The sequence below is a fragment of the Scomber japonicus genome, chromosome 3 (genome assembly GCF_027409825.1).
Source record: "Scomber japonicus isolate fScoJap1 chromosome 3, fScoJap1.pri, whole genome shotgun sequence".
Lineage (NCBI taxonomy): Eukaryota > Metazoa > Chordata > Actinopteri > Scombriformes > Scombridae > Scomber > Scomber japonicus.
In genome coordinates this window covers 15996840-16017150 of record NC_070580.1, presented here as the reverse complement: position 1 = coordinate 16017150, position 20311 = coordinate 15996840, and the positions used below count along the sequence as shown (strand labels likewise).

The 20311-nt window shown below is 37.7% G+C and overlaps 2 protein-coding genes across 2 annotated transcripts; both read left to right on the top strand.

Annotated features, from left to right (window-relative positions):
* The first annotated feature begins 885 nt into the window (after nucleotides 1–885).
* On the top strand, nucleotides 886–2359 carry il19l (interleukin 19 like). Its single transcript, XM_053315492.1, has 5 exons — nucleotides 886–1053; nucleotides 1256–1318; nucleotides 1473–1625; nucleotides 1720–1782; nucleotides 2270–2359. Exons 1-5 carry the CDS (start codon nucleotides 886–888, stop codon nucleotides 2357–2359), a joined length of 537 nt encoding a protein of 178 aa, XP_053171467.1.
* Nucleotides 2360–13164: 10805 nt separating this feature from the next.
* Nucleotides 13165–15207, top strand: il10 (interleukin 10). The gene is made up of 5 exons (XM_053315837.1): nucleotides 13165–13466; nucleotides 13642–13701; nucleotides 13867–14031; nucleotides 14945–15007; nucleotides 15097–15207. The coding sequence occupies exons 1-5, from the start codon at nucleotides 13302–13304 to the stop codon at nucleotides 15205–15207; spliced, it is 564 nt and encodes a 187-aa protein (XP_053171812.1). The 5' UTR covers nucleotides 13165–13301.
* The last annotated feature ends 5104 nt before the right edge of the window (nucleotides 15208–20311 follow it).

The window sequence follows — 20311 nt, the reverse complement described above, 5'->3', positions numbered from 1 at the left end:
TATTTAAATGCATTCTTAATTGTTTATCATGCTTTACTATAGTGCTGAAAAAGTAGCTGTTCAATAATTTATTTGATTGACAGGAATGTATTAAAACAGCAATTTTATTATTAATTTTATTAAAGGGGCACAGCAACAATTTTACATAAGGCGTTCAGACGTATTGTCATGAGTCATACGACTTATCCTGTGAAAATAGTTTTAAATGTTTTGAAAATTTGAAATGCAAAATTTGAATTGCATTTAGGAGACAGGGGGGTTCATTAAAGGTGTGACTGAGTTGCATTATGAGAAGCAAAGGACCCTCTGTTTCTGGAGTGTGACACATATAAGAGTCTAAAACGCATCTGATTTTCACTTGTATGTATATTCCTTAAATGACTGTAAACTGATTAAAGAAGTGTTACGGAGATGTCACTTCGTCTAAATAGTAGAAATACTGAACAATTAGTAATTAAACTAATTGTTAGTTGCAACACTAAATGTACGGCTGCAACTCACAATTATTATCATTTACGATAAATCAATCCATTATTTTCTCGTTTCATCGATTAGTTGTTTGATCCATAAAATTTCACCAAATGGTAAAAAATGATGAATGAGTGATTCCCAAAGCTCAAGATGATGTCCTCAAATGTCTTGTTTGTCTTCAACCGAAAGATGAACTGGCATTTGGCCTTTTCTTCTCAAAGAAATGACTCAAAACATTGAATCGATAATCAAAATAGTTGGCAATAATTTAATAGTTAACAAGTCAATAATTGATTAACTGTTGCAGCTCTAGATATATATATATAATGTATAAAATATGAATAAATAATGAATTGTTGTAGATTTCAACAAGCAAAATGTTTTTGTTAGCTTTCCCAGCAGATAACCACAGTGATGAAGATGCTGCTCGGCTGCTCTCTCCGCTGCTCTCTCTGCCTGCTCCTTCTGATCACCTGCCTGAGTGACCTCGCCGAGGGCCGAACTCTGCATCTGGACAGCTGCACTGTCAATGTTCATACACACGAACTGCGCGAATATTACTCTGCCTTACGATCATATGCAGTGAGTCTAATACACACACAAAATCAAAAGATGCAGCTGCCTTATTCAGCATCACATAAAGGCATAGTGCAAATAATTTTAATACACTCAAATACACATGAAACATTGCAATAAATCTGTGTATGGCAACTTACTGTATGTGGGAAACTTACAGAAACTTGAAAGAGATTTTAATGAGTTTTTTGTGGTGTTTATATTACAGGTAGAAGAGGACAAAGAGATAGGAGTGAAACTTCTGGACAGATCATTGATGAAAGATGTTCATGTGAGTCCTTGTGCTGTTCTCACCATGTAGTAGTAATTACATGTATCATATATTTCTCAATTCTAAGCCCTAGACTGATCAACAGTATATATATGCACAAACAGTATATAAAGTATGAGAGTGTGAGAGTTGCTCTTTTCTGACCTTTTTTCAGGAGGGGCAGACGTGCTGTTTCGTGCGTCTTGTGCTGCGTTTCTATGTTGAGAGAGTGTTCAGCAACTACGCCTCTTCTCAACCACAGCACCAACGCAACTCCAGCGCCCTGGCCAATGCTTTTGTCAGCATTAGAAGAGATATACATAAATGTGTAAGTGCGTAGTTGTTCAGTAAGTTAGTTGTTCAATTATTTAAATGTTTAAAAAAAAAAAGTTGCATTAATAATCATGCTCTTCTCTGTGCAGCATTGCCATTGTGGAGAGGAGACACAGAGAACAATCGACTCCCTGCATGCTGAGTTTATCAAGGTACCTAATATAACAAAGAACCATTGATGCTGCAGATGACTCTAAATGCATTTCCAAAGTAGATTCTAGAGGGTACTGCAGAGTAAACCCTAAAAGAAATCTGTAATGAAACTTTCTGTAATGATACTTGAGTCTGGACATTTGATGTAAAGTATACAAACATTAGCTTCTGAATATTTTAGTCGTATCAGCTATTACTTGATAATAATAATAATAATAAAGATGAGACCTACACATAAATTATATGACTATTACATTTGTTATTTAAAAAAAAGAAGGAAAACTCCTGAAGGTCAAAAGAAATCTTAAAGACAATATTTTATTTTTATTTAAGTAAGTACTACAGTATATATCAAATGTTTGACTCCTAATAGGCAGCCATGCAAAAACAACACATAAGAAATATTTTTACACTTTTCACAATTTCAAATAATGTAATCATGCTCTTCCTGTCTCTCTCTTGGTCTCTCTCTCTCACTCTGAGAAGCTCCACATAAACCAGGCAGCACAGAAGGCTGTGGGTGAACTGGACACTGTGCTGGAGTGGCTGGAAGGACTCGGGCAGACACAAACATGATCAGACAGCTCAGCAACATCAACGCTGTTACACCAAAAGTGCCAGACATTTACGATCCCCTAAGCCGACTTTAGAGATGTGATCCTTGACATGACATCAGTTGGAAGAAGAATCAAGATTTCACATTTAAGGTTCATTTCTGTGATATTTTGTACATAAATTTACTTCATGTTTTAAATGTTTTTTTCTTTTTCTTTTTCTTTTTCTTTTTCTTTTTCTTTTTCTTTTTCTTTTTCTTTTTCTTTTTCGGTGCAATATTTAAATTGACAATGTTATTTAACATATCAACATGATTTAAATGTTCAAGCACTTATATTTATCAAAAATAGAAAGCTGTTAAAATATTTCATGTTTGGTTACACTGTAAGATTATCTTATTTCAACGATTTAATTTATTTTCTTTTTTTTATTTTAACAATATTTTAAACCTCATTTAATTTATTTGTTCTGCTCATGTCAGTGCACACTTCCAGAAAAAGATGTTGATGATTCATGAAAAATTCAATTGAATTTCTTTGTACACATTCATGACCGAGAAGGTGCAGGGAAGAGAAAATCTTATTCTGATTGCCCCTTATTCAAAACATAAATAAACAATAAATGGATGGCCTATCATTTCCAGTTAGGTAACAACCACAGGTAACATGAGAAAACAGATCAACAGCCAATTAAGCTATTATTTCTCAACTTCATATAGTCTAATTATCATTTCTCTGTACATATTCTTGAACTGAAAAATATTTGAACAATCCTTTAACTTATTGTCTAAATCACATCTGTTTCAATGTAGTCTGTGCATATTTATGCTTAAAATTCAATTTCCTTCTATGGTCCAAAAAAACTAACCACGTTTGTATATTTTCTGAAAATACTGTTGTTGTTTGTTGTTGGTAACTAATAATGTCTGTAACTCAGATCTTTAAGTTTTATTACTTGTGACTTAATAAACAGTCTGTTGTTCTCTTGAATCCACTTTATGTGTAATTCTTTACTGCTTTCTCTGTAATGTGTTGCTCATGTATGTGTTGCCTCACACTTCCACATAGTGAAATATAGCAAAATAAGTGCTGCATGTGCATTTCCTTATATTTTCTTGTACATATTTGCTTTTACATGTATGTCAATTTGTCATTCATCATTACACCTAATAATGATAAATTCAAATACTCTTTTTCATCCCCCTTTTTTGATTAGCAAAAACCATAGACTTTATTTTGTAACAACTTATTTTTTTTATCAAACGATATTTAAAGTTCATCTCCTAAACTAAAAAAAAATAAAAAATGAGTGCACAACAGTAATATCGCTGACATGTCACATATGTTATTGAAATATATAATAATGAGTTTAGGCCTCAAAACTTTACATTCACTCATTACTCAGATGTAGTAACAGCAATGTGTTGTTGACTGTTATCTAAATAACTGTTTAACCAGTTTAGTTTACACCTCTCACACCATATTGATTAAATTTTTTAATTTAGAGGATGGTATGGTCTATATGTCTAATGCTTTAGTAGCTTTTTGACCACCTCGGCGACCTCAGCCCCAGAGATAGGAGAGCTCACACCCGGTCCCCAGGCCCTGCTTACTGGAAGGCGTGTCGGTGGGACTGAGGAGGTCTTCGAAGTATTCCTTCCACCGATCCACAATGTCCAGTCAAGGTCAGCAGCGTACTGTCCCCACCATACACAGTGTTGACGATGCACTGCTTCCCCCTCCCCCTTCCCACTCCTGCAGCATCTACAAAATGCAACTGAAACCACACGAAACCATGATATCACACAACTACATGCAGACAGCACACATGCATGTTCAAACACACGTACACTGTCTGTTGCGAGATGTTTCCCATAAACTGGTTACTGCTGATTCATCTAGTTTGACATATTAACTCTTATTAGGTTATAATGCTCTCATATGGTCCCTCTTGAAAAAGAAATTTTTTTGATTTCTGTTTCAAAATTCAGAAGTAACAAAGGCCTATATGACATGTTGACATAAACCATTAAATCATATTATTCATCATAATTGTTGGTTGTGTTAACATAAATCTGATTTCACACATACCTTACCAAAATTTGTAAAAGTGTTATCTTCAGTAAGACATAAGCCTCATCAGAAAAATATAGGTGAAAAAGTGGACAACCAGATAAGGATGAGTGGACATTCCATGCAGCTGAAAATGGACAGAGAGGGAAAATACCTGCCTGTGCAAACTCTAAAGATGCCTAATGAATTTTGCTGATGAGGACAATGGAATCTCAAGAAAGAATACCATGACTCCTGCTACTTACTCACAGCAAAAAACAAAGACCAGTAGATGTCACCTGTCTACAATCTTGTGAGTCTTATTTACGCATGTCTGACATAGAGAGGGAATCCACAGCGTCACCAACTCAAACCACAACTAATACCATTTCCATTTGAGTGGCACTATTTCCTCTGTTATTCTGAATGGAATAATAATGTGATGTGACAGCCTTTACTGAAATTAAATTCTGAAATGTATAATTTTAAGTTTAAGTTCCATATTGGTGCTAGTTTAGTATGTAAAGTCTATGTGTCTAGTGTAGGAGTGATATTCCCTCTGTGTAGTCAGTTATAATAGTACTATTGATACAGAAAAAAACTATTCACACACACACACACACACACACACACACACACACACACACACACACACACATCTTCTGAGCTACTCAGCAAGATCCTAAGAAGAAGATCTCTCGTTAGAGAAGTCTTTTCTACGTCCACTGAGTCCACTGAACCAGCAGCATCTTCTACTCCTGAAGGCTGACTCTTCTTTTTTCTCCAGCCAGAAGACTTCAACATCTTGTCCACCAGCATGACTCCTCGATCTCTCCTCCTGTCCACTCTGGTTCTCTTGTGGTGTGAAATGGGAATTCTTGTTATTCATCTTCTCTGACACAAATGAGTAACTATGTCATATGATTAGGTGTATGTGTGTGTCATAATCTGCTGACCATGACACCACTTACGTTACATGAAATGCTAATTGAGTGAACATCATGTATGTTATAATCTACTGACTAACCATTGTCCTGATTGTACATACATTATGACGTGACTATTGCGCTTACATTGTTCTAATGATAGCACAAGGTCATCCTTTCACAAGATAATGTATTGTATATAATCTGACTATTTCCTCTGCTCTGGGCTCGCTGTGCCATCTCACGCTTGAGACAGCAAGGAGTCCGTTTGCAGACGACTGAATAAACTAGAGAAAGACAATGTACGGCTTTGTGCTTCTTGATAAATAAATATTGCCAGAACAGGTGCTTCAGCAATGCTTGGTGCTCTCCAACATGCAACAACCGGTGCTGCCGTTTTGTGGAGAGCTTCCCTGTTAGACTCAAGAAGCTGCGAGAAGACTATTCCCAGATCAGAGACTTTTATGTAAGTATATAAAAATGCAGTATTTGCTCTGCATCCAAATACCCTGACAGCGAGTGAAGCCTGAGTTAGATAAACTTCCCAGCAGTCTCCAGATGATGCAGCATTTTCTCACCTCTGTCTGCGCCTGCTGACACTATCTGACAGCACACTGAACTCAAGCGATTTCTGTTTACAGGAGGCAAATGATGACCTGGACACAGCGCTGCTAGACCAGACCGTCGTAGTACCAGCCTATCTCATTGGGGGAGTGGCCAATGTATAATGTATGCCTGCAATCCTATGCTGTGTGTCTGTGGGAGACTTCAACATCAGACTCAAGACACTGCCAAAGGACTTTTCCCAGGTCGACCTGCAGCATCCATTTGTATTAGTGAATTAGTATTAATAAGTTGTAGTGGATTTCTGAGTAACTAGTACAACCCAATCAGCAGTCTTCCCTATTAGGGATGGGAACTTAATTTGATTATATTGGGGTTTGGAAGTCAATGATCTGACTCTCTGAAAAGAGTAGGATTTGACAAGAGAAATACCTTAATTCAAGATTCAAAATGGCATACTTACACTCCACCTCCAGCTATGAGTAAAAAATAATTTATAAGTCATTTTCAAGCTATTTTTGCCCTTGAGTGTAGGCCTAGTGTAGGCCTACTGTAAGTGCTATGAACAACTAAGAGCCATGTGTTTACACGTAAATGTTGCGCATAAAACACATGTAGTCACTCAGTTTTGGTTTCCATACGTTATTGACGTTATTGACCAATCTGCTGCGTTCAGCTTAACAGGAAGCGTTCAGCTTCCTGTTTTTTGACCGAATCCAAAAATGTCAAAACATTCCCTCTGTTTAGTTTAGTGACTGCTCACAGTACAGATTATAATATTGCCTTAGTCAGTGATTACCAAATTGCAGTGTTACAGTCTGCCTCTCAAAGCTGAGTTTACTGTCAAGGACTGCAAAGTCAACATTCAATCACACCATTATTTTCTATAGTCAAGTTATGGGGGAGGGGGTAGTTTCTTTTTTTAAAGATTTTTACTGGCATAGACACCTTTATTAGCAGTAGAGAGACAGGAAATCATGGGAGAGAGTGGGGGTGTGACATGCAGCAAAGGTTCTCCACCCGGGACTCGAACCGGGGGGGGGGTTCACAATGTGGCTCAACCGAAGCATGTCCACCAAGAAAATATGCTTGTACACAGTGTTATATATGTGCATATCAGTATTCTGATCATCATTTTAATAAATAGAGTGGTGTGTTTGCTTACTGTCTATGATAAAGTGAGATTCTTAACAGATTTTTGTGATATTTACATTATAGATAAAAGCAGACAGAGAGATAGGAGTGATAGTTCTGAACAGATCAATGGTGAAGGATGTTAGGCGAGTTCTTGTGTTTTAGTAGTGGATATGTGCTTTCTATCCTCAGTTAATGTTTTAAATAAATTCTCTGCCCTTGGGATAACGCTGCACAAGCTCATAAACAGTACATGAGTGTGAAAGTTGCTATAATCTTACATTTGGGTGTATCTATCACAAGGGGCTGTATCCTGTGTATTCTACATATGCTTTAATTAAAAAAGTGCACATATATTACATTGCTTTAAAATGTAATCTGCTCTGTTAAGCATTTAAGCCACTAAGCCACTATGAAGAGAAAACAAAAAAAATGTGACTCTATAACTGTTCCATATTCTCATTGTGGACTGCAGAGGGTGCTAAGGAGTAAACCCACAGACTGATGTATTTAGGTTTCAGCAGCAAAATAAATAAAAACCTCTAACAGAGAAAATAACACAAGTGCCTGGTACATTAAGAACCCTGTTAGGGGACACAGTTAAATTACTTTAATGAGTTGAACTGATGATAAGTTAAGAATTGTCAATGCCTCATCCTACAATAGGGTTTTATTTTCAAGGAGGTATTTTGTAATCCAGTGGAACTGGTTTTGCATGGATTTGATGTCACATCAGATGCTATGCCTGGAACTCATTAACCCAAAATTAACTTTTGTCAAGTTGCTGAGGGCTGAATCATTTAGCTGGTTGCATGGAAACATGTAATACCCCACACATACACATGAAGTCATATTTCCATTAACCAAACACACCTACACAGTAAATTTAAGCTATTAAAAAATGGTATCTGTCATGCCAGCTAATTTTTACACAATTTCTCTTTCTTTTTTCCATTTGTCTCTCCTTCACCCTGAACAGCTTACAGTTAAACCAGGTGACAATGAATGCTGTGGGAGAACTGGACACTACTGGAGAGGCTGGAGGGAATCAGCCAGAGGACACACATATCTGAAACTCAACTGCCTGAAATGTATGAATACCCAAATTCAGAGCTAGTGCTTATCTGCCATTACTTTTACCACTACAATGCCACACTGATCAGAGATTTAAGTGTCTCACCAATTAGTGGATGGATGGTCATGACATTTTGTACAGACATTTGTGTTCCACAGTGGATGAATCCTACTGACTTTAGAGATCCCTTAACTTTTCATCTAGCTTCATTATCAGGTCAAACTTAAATATTTTTGTTCATCTGTCAAATACATACAAAACTAATGACATTCCCATCACCCTGCTGCTAACATTAAACTAAAATGGTGAACAGGGTAAACATTTTACCTTTTAGACATCTTCATGTTAGCACTGTGATTGTGAGCATGTGGCATTACTAGCTTTAGCATTCACCTTAAACACCACTTTGCCTAATGTTATTTTTACTGTTTTTTTCTGTTTTATCAAAAATAAAAATATATATCTTTCATTCTACCTTTGATTAGCTAATGTGTTTCCGTCCATCCCAAGATGTTAATGAGTTACAAGTTTTAAATTAGTTAAAGAAGTCTGGAAGTTGTCAGAAGTAGACAGTAATCTGGAGAAGGACTGGTTTACTTTGTATTACAGCTGATGGCATATGATAACATAATATGGTATCAGCAGCATAAAAATGGACATTGCAATGCATTTGGGAAGTGTTCAGTGTAAATAGCAGCAGGCCTATAATCCTTGTGGGACACCATCAATCAGCTGGGCTCTTGATTAGAAAACTAATGGACAGCAACAAAATACTATAATAAACAGTATTAAAAGCCTCAACAGCTTGGAAAGATCTACAAAGAGCATAGCACAAGTGATGACTGCTATGTATTACCCTCTGGTGGTGATCAGTGAACAGACAGGTGAGCAGATGTAACAGGCCAACATCATCGTTATCATCAGCTGCATGATGATTGTTTTCTTTATACATATCAGGTTCTATACAGCTTGACATATTACTGTAGGTAGACAGAGAACCAAATTAATACGTGAATAAAAATCAATGAAACAATGATTCATCATTTAAATTGCATTGAGAAACCATGTTTTTTTTTACTTTCACTAATTCAGCATTCAGATGTTCAAACACCATGGGAAAATATGAGCTGTCACAAAAAGCAGTGCTTACATAAGTGCGGTTAACACCATCACAGGCACATATGCGGATGGATAATGTACGCATGTGCTTACGCACTTGCACCCAAACAGATATAAAAATAGTTTCAAGAATGAATAGAAATTATTTTGGGATCACATTGGTGATCATCTACAGGTCAAGCTGAAGATTAAGGATGGACGGAATTTTTAGACGTAGTCTCAAGCGAAAGTGCTTTGTCAATAAAATGACAAACGCTAGTTTCAGGTTACAGCAATACATTCACTGAATGTTTTATGCTCCGCTCAGCAAAAATTATGAGGTTTCAGAGGAAGTTTCTCCTATTAACATGCTATCTGCATAGTTATTTAAGGTCACATTTGCATGTTATATTTGATTGTCTTCTTATTATTTCCATTATAGTTATATTGAAAGATCTAGCACAGACACACAGTTGTTCAGATCTGCTGGAGGGTGATGTGGTTAACACGCCGGCCAGAACACAGCTCAAACTGACCATGATGGCTGAACTGAGAGGGAAGCTGGCTGAAAGTAGGATTTTTCACAATGACTAGCCTAAACTAAACAGGTCTCTATAGGACACTCACAGGAAACACCCTTCTCCCTTCTATGTAACCACCCACCCAGAGATCAGCTGTCATGGCTGGATGAGTTAACAGGCAGGATGGTGTTACACTAGTGTAATGACCCCAGGCCACAGCATATATATTTCTCATTGTTTCCTCTTTACTTTGAATCCTTCAATATGCCCAAAACAAAAAACGTACCTACACTAATTTATGTTCGCCTAACAAATATTGCATAACATAAACAATAACAGAAACAGAACTCTCAAGGATTCATTGCTACACACACACACACACACACACACACACTCAAAGACACACGTAGACACACACACACACACACATACACATGCAAGTCAAACAGACAACCTGTGTGAAAGTGAAAGATGAATGTGGTAAACCTGTTTGTAAAGACAGATAGGTTTCCTATAAGCTGCATGATGTACACGATGCAGACACAAACTAAGCATACAGAAAGACAGAAAATGTGACGCATAACGTGGTGGAAATGTAAAAGCATAACTACAGCACATAGTGCAGCTTATCATTTGGCCTGCAAAGCGCAAGGATTTGCAGTTAAGATGATCAAAGGAAAATGGAAAACTGCATCCACAATCTTGAATGGTCTGTTTTTTTAGATTAGTAGTTAAATTCAGTTCAGTGTAATCGTGTGTTCCACTGTGATTCATGTCAGGTTTCAGGTAATGTGCAGCAGTATTGCTGACAACAGACTCTGCACCCTGGTTAATGACGATATCAGAAACTGAGTTTAGGAGGTACAAGGGCAGGAGAGAACAAAGTAACATCCTCACCACAACAGCACCTGATTAATTCTGCTGCAGAAAACCAATGTGGTGAAAATTACTAAGTCAATAACGAAGTAATAAGATAAGATTTGGCTGACTCAGTTTTGGCTCTCTTTCGAAGATGCTGAAAATCACACAGGAAGAGGTAAGGTGAACAGGACATAGACAGGGACACTGATTACTGGTACTGGCAGACTGCAGGAAACAGTCTGATCAAAGGAAGGTTTGAGAAAATATCACTAACTCAGTTAACTTGCTGATATGAGGCCTGCACTGGATCAGCCCATTCTCAAACTCACAAGTCAGTGACCTCGAAATATTATCAGTTACTAGTCTAGTCTAGTATTACCAGTACAAAAACTGAAAAAATAGAACAATGTTATAAACACTTGATTCTTATACTCTCTGAATCCTACACTTTGCAAACATGTAGTGCCATTCAGTTGAATTCACTCATTTCTCTGTCAGTTCAGTATTTTCTTACTTGGGAGGACTGTTAAAATGTCCCTTGTTATAAATACCTTGTGACAGACAAAAATAGTTATATTACTATCAATGCACCAACATAAAATATTCATATCTTCATGACACAGCAGTTCTGTGAAAAGAGGCTGTCTGGAGATTTCAATGCGTGAGAGAAGTTGATTTCACAGAACATTTTCACTGGTCACTTCGCGTATATGCTGGGTTTGATAATGACTTGCATGTGACGGAGAAGCACTCTGACTAATAGCTAAAATTGTAACACAAAAACTATGACAAAATAGCATACTGATAATCTATGTCTCACACACAATCAACCCCACAACTGAGATACCAGTATATTGGGCAGAAGCATCTACAAAATGCAACTGCAACCACACGAAACCATGATATCACACAGCTACATGCAGACAGCAGACATGCATGCTTACACACACATACACACTGTCTGTGCAAAGGTAAGAGAAGTTTCCCATAAACTCGTTACTGCTGACTCATCTAATTTTACATATGAACTCTCATTAGGTTATAATGCTTTCATTAGTTTATATGGTCTCTCTTGAAAGAGACTTTTACCATGCCAAATAAAGGTAATGAGAAAATGAGAAATTTTTGGTTTCATTTTTTTAAAATTCAGAAGTAACACAGGTCTATATGACATGTTGACTTAAACCATTAAATCATATTATTCATCATAATTGTTGGTCGTATTAACATGTGCACTGCATAATGTGGTGTTCATTTGTGAACTGTAACGCTCATTATTCTGATTGCACACCTACCTTAAAAAATGTGTGAGAAGGACACTGTGTTATCTTCAGTAAGCCTTATCAGATAAATAAAGGTAAACTTGACCATGACCCATGACAAACTATTCTGATGTTTCCTGGCAAAGATTGTGAAGTTTCATGTATACAGAGATAATCAGCAGGAATGGTTTCCTCTGTAACAGTCTTCAAAATACCAGTGTTGCCCAACAAAAGTGGACAACCAGATAAGGATGAGTGGACATTCCATGCAGCTGAAAATGGACAGAGAGGGAAAATACTCTCCTGTGCCACCTCTAAAGATGCCTAATGAATTTTGCTGATGAGGACAATGGAATCTCAAGAAAGAATACCATGACTCCTGCTACTTACTCACAGCAAAAAACAAAGACCAGTAGATGTCACCTGTCTACAATCTTGTGAGTCTTATTTACGCATGTCTGACATAGAGAGAGAATCCACAGCGTCACCAACTCAAACCACAACTAATACCATTTCCATTTGAGTGGCACTATTTCCTCTGTTATTCTGAATGGAATAATAATGTGATGTGACAGCCTTTACTGAAATTTATAATTTTACACTAGGTATCAAGTTCAAGTTCCATATTGGTGCTAGTTTAGTATGTAAAGTCTATGTGTCTAGTGTAGGAGTGATATTCCCTGTCATTCCCTAGTCAGTTATAATACTACTATTGATACAGAAAAAAAACTATTCACACACACACACACACACACACACACACACACACACACACATATATATACACTATACAGGTCATGGCTACTTTTGGGGACATCTCATTGGCTTACATTAATTTCCTGGAGACTTACTCTAACAAGGTGTTGCCAATCAACTGGTCCTAAGTCTGAAATGTGTCCCCCAGAGTAGCCTATGGCAGAACACACACACACACATAGGACACAAAATATTCAGAACACCATTCAATGCAGTGCATTCCAGTACACCATCACCACCCACTAAATGAAATAGAATGATCATGTTTCTGAAAATGTCAACAAAAACTGAAAATATATAATAAGCTTTGTAAAAGTTGTGTATATAAAAGTAGTGGGTGTACATATATATGAATGACCCAGATTTTATCAATCTATCAATACCAGCCCATCAAGTGGGAGTAGCCCATGTGTAATGCATGCTTCTCAAGAAAGAAAATCCCCCACATGTATGAAGCATGTTTAACCATTTCTCTTCCAGTCAGTCTCCTCCCTCAGGTATCTGTCCCAATTTGCCTATATATTAAGACAAGATATCGTCCAGAAAGATGCACTTGTCTTCTGAGCTATTCAGCAAGATCCTAAGAAGAAGATCTCTCGTTAGAGAAGTCTTTTCTACGTCCACTGAGTCCACTGAACCAGCAGCATCTTCTACTCTTGAGGGCTGACTCTTCTTTTTTCTCCAGCCAGAAGACTTCAACATCTTGTCCACCAGCATGACTCCTCGATCTCTCCTCCTGTCCACTCTGGTTCTCTTGTGGTGCTTCAGCAGTGTTTGGTGCTCTCCAACATGCAACAACCAGTGCTGCCGTTTTGTGGAGAGCTTCCCTGTTAGACTCAAGAAGCTGCGAGAAGACTATTCCCAGATCAGAGACTTTTATGTAAGTATATAAAAATGCAGAATTTGCTCTGCATCCAAATACCCTGACAGCGAGTGAAGCCTGAGTTAGATAAACTTCCCAGCAGTCTCCAGATGATGCAGCATTTTCTCACCTCTGTCTGCGCCTGCTGACACTATCTGACAGCACACTGAACTCAAGCGATTTCTGTTTACAGGAGGCAAATGATGACCTGGACACTGCGCTGCTAGACCAGACCGTTGAAGACTCTTTTAAAGTAAGTTTCCCCTCTAGCATTCATGAAGTTTATTTCTAATTTAAATCTGGCTGAAAATACGCAGTGTGTAAAAGTAAACACATCAGCAGTAGCAGTAGGAGAGCACAGTGCACACACACAAGTTAAACGACCTCATATAACCAGACTGGTTTTTTCCTCCCGCAGAGTCCGTTTGCCTGCCATGCCATGAACAGCTTATTGGAGTTTTACCTGAGCACAGTTCTGCCGACAGCCTTGGCCGGAGTGACGGAGGACATCAAGGACCTACGACCCCACATGGAGTCCATACAGCAGATCTTCGACCAGCTTAAGGCTGATGTCACCAGATGTGTAAGTAGCTGGCGCACGTGTTACTCTACAGGAGGCTGAAGATGTAAATACGCGTTATTTCCGCGCCGCTGTTATCTCCGATATAGACTTGCATCATCTGGTGCGCACTGTGCAGCACAATGTTTGGCCGTGTATACATACATTAGTGACAGGATAATTATTGAGGTTCTTGTGCAAATTAGCTGTGATGTGAATCATTTGTGACGACCACAATTAAAATGTAACACATTTAAAGTTGGATGCGCTAAAATCAAAAATATAACATATTGGTCAAGGAAGTTCCTGATATAATTGGGTTTTTTTTAATAATAAAAAAATAAGTAAATGCACTTTACCGAAAGGTTACTTTTGGACACGGAGACTATGAGTTTAATAGTTTTATTAAAACTCGTGTATAAGTCAGTTTCCTGTTTTCATACGAAGTTCAGTTGGACTGTTTTTCAGGAATACGTGCAGTATTCGTGTCGCTGTCACTTACATAACACTCAATGACTCCCTCCGTCAAACCATAAAAACCTTCCTAATTTGGTATTACATCCAAAACTCTCCCACACTTGACATGAGACAAAATGCTGACACAAGGGGAAGAGTTTTGTAGTAAAAACACTTGAATATTGCACTAGTCAGTGATTCCTGTGCAGTGCATAACCATGCAACATCCAGATCTAGCAAAAAGGGAAGGAAATCATGCTGCAGCTATTTGTGGAGTTTTTTGCCCTGAGCTTTGCTTCTCAGGCTGCATACAAATCCTCATTCCATTGCTGGACCGGCAGACCCATATCCCAATCAAAAACCTTTTGCTTGTGGAGGTGGGGTATAGAAGTAGTAGTGTGGTGATTGAATTTAGGGCATGATAGTCTATTGAAAGTTAGTAACTCCTCTTCTAACATATCTCTATCATTCCTTCCTACAGCGAAGAGTCTTCTCCTGCAAAAAGCAGTTTGACATCAAAAACATAAACTCTACATACACTCAGGTGAGATCTCAGTGATTGAAAATAAGTTAGAAATGTGAATGATTTTATCATGATACTTTACTTAAATTGAATTATGTGTTGGTCCACAGATGGAGAGTAAAGGTCTATATAAGGCTATGGGTGAACTGGATCTGCTGTTTAACTACATTGAGACATATCTGGCTTCTAAACGGAGCAGAAACCACGTTGCTTCTGCTTAAAGACCTGCTGACTCTAATCAAAATTCAATACTGTTTATTTCATGGGGAAAAGACAATTATATACCCGTGCACTCCGTTGCATTCACCACATTGTTTACACTGGTATGTCCCATGGACAAATTATATTTATTTTATGTATTTTTGTATTTATTGTAAGCTTTGTATTGTTTCAGGTAAATAAATGACTTGCTGATATTTATGGATGCTTTGGATTTTGTTGCACAAGATGATACAGCTGTTTTCATGCACCATTTATTAGGAATTGTAAACTGGTAGAGTGCTGAGTACATCACATCCTGCAGCAGTGCAGTCTATATGTATGAGGGGAAGCACTAGAGTGTAAACTCAATATGCTGATGCACTAACCTCAAACGTGACCCATATACATCACTTACCAGCAAGAAGCCTTGCTGTATCTTAACTTACCGTAACTAGCCAGCCTCACCCTCATGGCATATGCACATTTGCACAAACGTTCACACACACATCTGCATGTGACAGCAATTATTCACACATAAAACCACATATAAAACAGAACTAACATACAGCTTGAAATAGAACAGCTCTTTTGTTAAAAATGCAACGTCAACTTCTTTTTAGTGATAACGTATGCAAAAGATCCAGCGGTTTTAACTGCATGATTTTTCAGTGGTTTAACTTATCAGCTCTACCACAATACATTGATATATCTGAACATCAAAAATAATCTGGCAAACAAAAATGGCAAATAAATGTGCTGCTTATCTTGTAATAACTTTTAAATATATGTATATATGTAAAACAGACAGCAGAGTTGCTCGAGTGTCTATATACTCTCGACTTGAGTGACTCCTGACTTGACTCAGACCTCTACTGAAACTACTCTAAGAGATTTCATCAGTCACTTGCTTTGACAATGTGGGTCGATATGAATAGTATCATTCCAGCAATGAGAGTACATTATGCAAAGATATCATTCATAACATTTGTCTAACAAAGCATGACTATTGTAGTTTGGCTTATTTTAAAACCAGTTCCCAGTTAAGGATGAGTTATCTTGTCCATCAGTGTTGTGTTAACTCCTTAAAAGTTATTGAGAAGTGTTGATTCAGACTTCAGCCTTTGAAGTGTTTACAGCACATTGTTAATTACTAGACTGACAACGTGCCGGTGCTGTTGAAGATCATGTCTGGCTGTTGTGTAATGACTGGATGCTTTTTAGAGTCGGGTAGAGGTTTTGAAGCAGGGTGAGAAAACAGGATAATTTTCATCAGTATTATCGTCATCCGAAACTGGCACACTTATTTACAGACTGCTCTACACTGTACAGACTTTGACGCAAAATGTTGAATCACAAGAGATGAAAATCTGAAATCAATGTGAAAAAAGCATGTGGACACTAGTTACCATCAACATCTAAAAAAAACAAGGATCATTCATGACGTTTGTCATACCAGATTTTACTTTAATGGTTAATTACATCCCAAAAACAGTCCTGGATTTAAACAGTTAAATTCACTTCAGAAGATAATTTGTTGAAAATGGTGAACATGAAAATAGTTTGAAGCATTTTGGAGATAATTCTCTCTTTTATTAATAAATATTATTAATCTTTTTTGTTTATTATTACAGTGTGTGTGTGGGGGGGGGGGGGGGGGGGGGGGAGTGGGGGGTGGTGGGGGGCGGGGGGGGGGGGGGGGTCTAGAAAGGCCTGTTTGGAAAGAGTCAAGATTCATGTGGAACATTAACAACACTCATGAGTGGAAAGGTAAAACATCACAAAAGTTGTCAATGGCATCCGCTCTGATTCGTTATTTTTAACTATGTTTGATGTTTGAGGATAATTTCTGTACAGATACCTGATGAGATGAGTCATGTGCAAGATCAAGATCAGATTTTTCCAAAATAGAGATGTTGAACATATCCAAAAACGCTGACAGTACTTCGCAGAGTGACACATTCTTTCTGTTATGAACTGAGTTGAGATGTAAGATGTCCATCTATCATATCACTTGTGATGCATCTGAATAAGAGTATGTTACATCACCGTCTTGACGTGTTATTATAAGTCAAAGACCATTTTGCACTCTGCAAATCATATATTTAATATGCATTGAACTGATATTTCTCTGAATCTTTGGTTTAGCAGTGCCTGAACTTCCTGTTTCTCCATATCTTTCCTGCCTCTTTCACTGGAAAGCGTGTAATTTGAATGCAATGTATGACATTTCACAACATCAGTAATACAGAAGAAATCACAGAAGTCAATCATATCATTGTGCAACAAGTGGGTACTTCCTGACTATGAATATGACCATATTGGTTTACAAGTACATACTGTGTTTCAGGAAGAATAAAGGCATTTACTGTTAAGACTGTTTGGCACTGATTTGAAAAATTAAGTCCATTTAAATTTATGGCCATTATTTACATTCTCCGTTGCAGGTTGCTGATAAATAATTACTGCTCACTGGGTGATGTCACATATATTCTGTTGTGCTATAATTAGTATTACAGCACAGCAGAATACACACAAATATATATATATGTATGTGTATATGCATATGTATATATATATATACACTTGTACACCTCACACAGTGAGGAGATCATGAGTCTCTGTTATGCTGTCAATGCAAAACAAGCTCAGCTGCCTCTGAAATTTCCACTGAACTTCTATGGGAGGACCATTGAGAGCATCCTCACAAACTGTATAACTGTGTGGTATGCCAGCTGCATGGTTGCCAAAAGGAAAGACCTGCACAGTGTGTTAATGCCTGCTCAGCACATGGGGACGGACCTCCGCATCATGATGACATCAACATTAACTGCCTAAGGAAGAAGGTTCAGAGCAGTAAAATCTCACACAAACAGACTGAGGAACAGCTTCTTTCACTGAGCTGTGGCCTCCATCACTCTACAACCCTCCCCACCTCTCACAGTAAGTCAGACTGATGTATTATATGCATCAATTATTTTTTATGTTGCTATTCTTCCGCTATGTGCCTGTATTGACACTCCGTGACTACCTCATTACACTGATTTTTTTTCTATTGAATTGCTGTTATTTATTTATTCTTCATTTTTTTATATGCTATTTATTCTTTTTCCTTTTTAACCAAATGTACTTCAGAGATGCGTTCGTAAATTTCTTTATACATTGTATAATGACTATAAAGACTATTCTATTCTATATACAACATGTGCATAACAATATGCTGAAAATGTTTCACTGTGCTTTTATTGAAAATATTGTAACCTTTTGTATCATCTGCTGGTTTGGTAACGCTACTGAGGTACAGAAACAGTTGGTCAGAAAAACTGTATTAATGGCAAGTAAACTGCTCGGGATCACGCTGCCTACTATTGAACACATTTACAGGGAGAGAACTCTGAGAAAGGCAAACAGCATTGTGGGTGACCAGAAGCACCCCCTTGCTCCATCTTTTGAACTGTTGCCATCTGTGCGTCGCTACCGTCTGCCCCCATTCACCAAAGATAGGTCAAAGTTCTCATGTGGACCACAAGCCATTAAGCTCTTAAACAAATAATGCACTTTTCTGTTTAGTCACCTTAGCCGTTCATTGTGCACTTTACTGTGCAGCTGGTCTGGGCAACAGGTGCGACCATCTTAGCCATCTATGATTTGAATAATGCTGCAAGGCGTGAAGTGGAAATGTTTCATGTTGTATGTCCTAAGCTGTCTTTATTGTACGTTGTTTTTTCTTCTTGTTCTTTTGAAATGCCTGTAATAATGCTGCAACCAATTTCCCCACGGGGACAAATAAAGTATTACTACATAAGGCTTTCCATTAGGTCATGTCTGAAAGTCTCTGAGGTTCAATCAGAGGTGTGAGTTTCTTTCTGAGGTTATGTGGCATCTGTATCGCTATTGCTACCTCATCTAGGGCAGGTAGATCAGCATCTTCTTGCCAGAGAGGATGTGTGGCTGTGTTAGAATCGGGGTCACTTCAAATAACTCTGAGCTGTTTGTCACCATCCTCTCCATTTCCCCACACCCTTTAAAAGGGGTGTATAAAATGACATGTGAGGGCACAATATGCTGAGTTTCCAATCTAGAAAAAATTATCAATCCATTTTTTACAGTTGTGAGGAAAAAACTCTTACCCAAACCCTTTTGATGAAGAAAATCCTAAAACTATTTAATGTTCATTCCACTGCTCCTAAAGTACAATGCTTAAGGCTGGAGGGTTCCCCCTCCTGTAGCGAGGAGTGTTCTGGGTGGGTTTTGTGAGGTTTGATATAGGCGAGGAAAGGGGGTAAAATCTCTTCAGGACGATTATCATGAGGGACTCCCCTGAGGCCACATTTACCCCCATTCTCAGTTACCTGACAGGCGTATATGGCTGAGAGAGATGACTGTAGGTTTCGTCACACTCAAAGCTGGAAGTTGCTCACCTGAAAATAAAATAAATGTGTGGCATTGGCGGGAAGCAGCTCTAAACACCCCATTGTTGGCAAATGTCTGTGTTGACTCAATGCCACCACAATGTTTTGCTTCGCAAATGCGTATATTCCAGGAGTCACTCATAAGAGCAAGGATGATATAAGTTTGTCACAAGTTGCGTGTGCATTCTGCGTCAAATCCCAAGCCAGCAGATGGCCGAACCGACAAACTGAGTCATTGCTGTAGACTCAAACAGAAAATAAATTCTCAAAATGTGGCATAGGTCAAATAAAGGGGGAAATATTTTACTTACGAAACTGTGTTGTAGGGAACTAAACAAGATTTTCTGTAATGAACTTGACCAGCTGTGCTGATCAGACAACACACGACAAAAATACAATATACTTCACAATTGTTGCATTTAAATGTAATGTCAAGTCTAAATACTAACTACTACTTGCCTTTTTTTGCCAGCATAGATAAAAACCTGAAATCTATATAATATTACATCATTTAAATTTTTTTCTTGGATATAGAGAGACAAAGCTTAAATCAAAGTGTATAACATCAATTTAACTCATTAGATTTAATAATTGTGGTTTTACTTTACATAAAGAATGAAAACTTTTTGTATTACCTTGATTTTAACCATTTATACAATATGTGTTTTGGGGGTAAAACAATCAAAAAGGGATAACAAAAGGGACATAGGAGAGT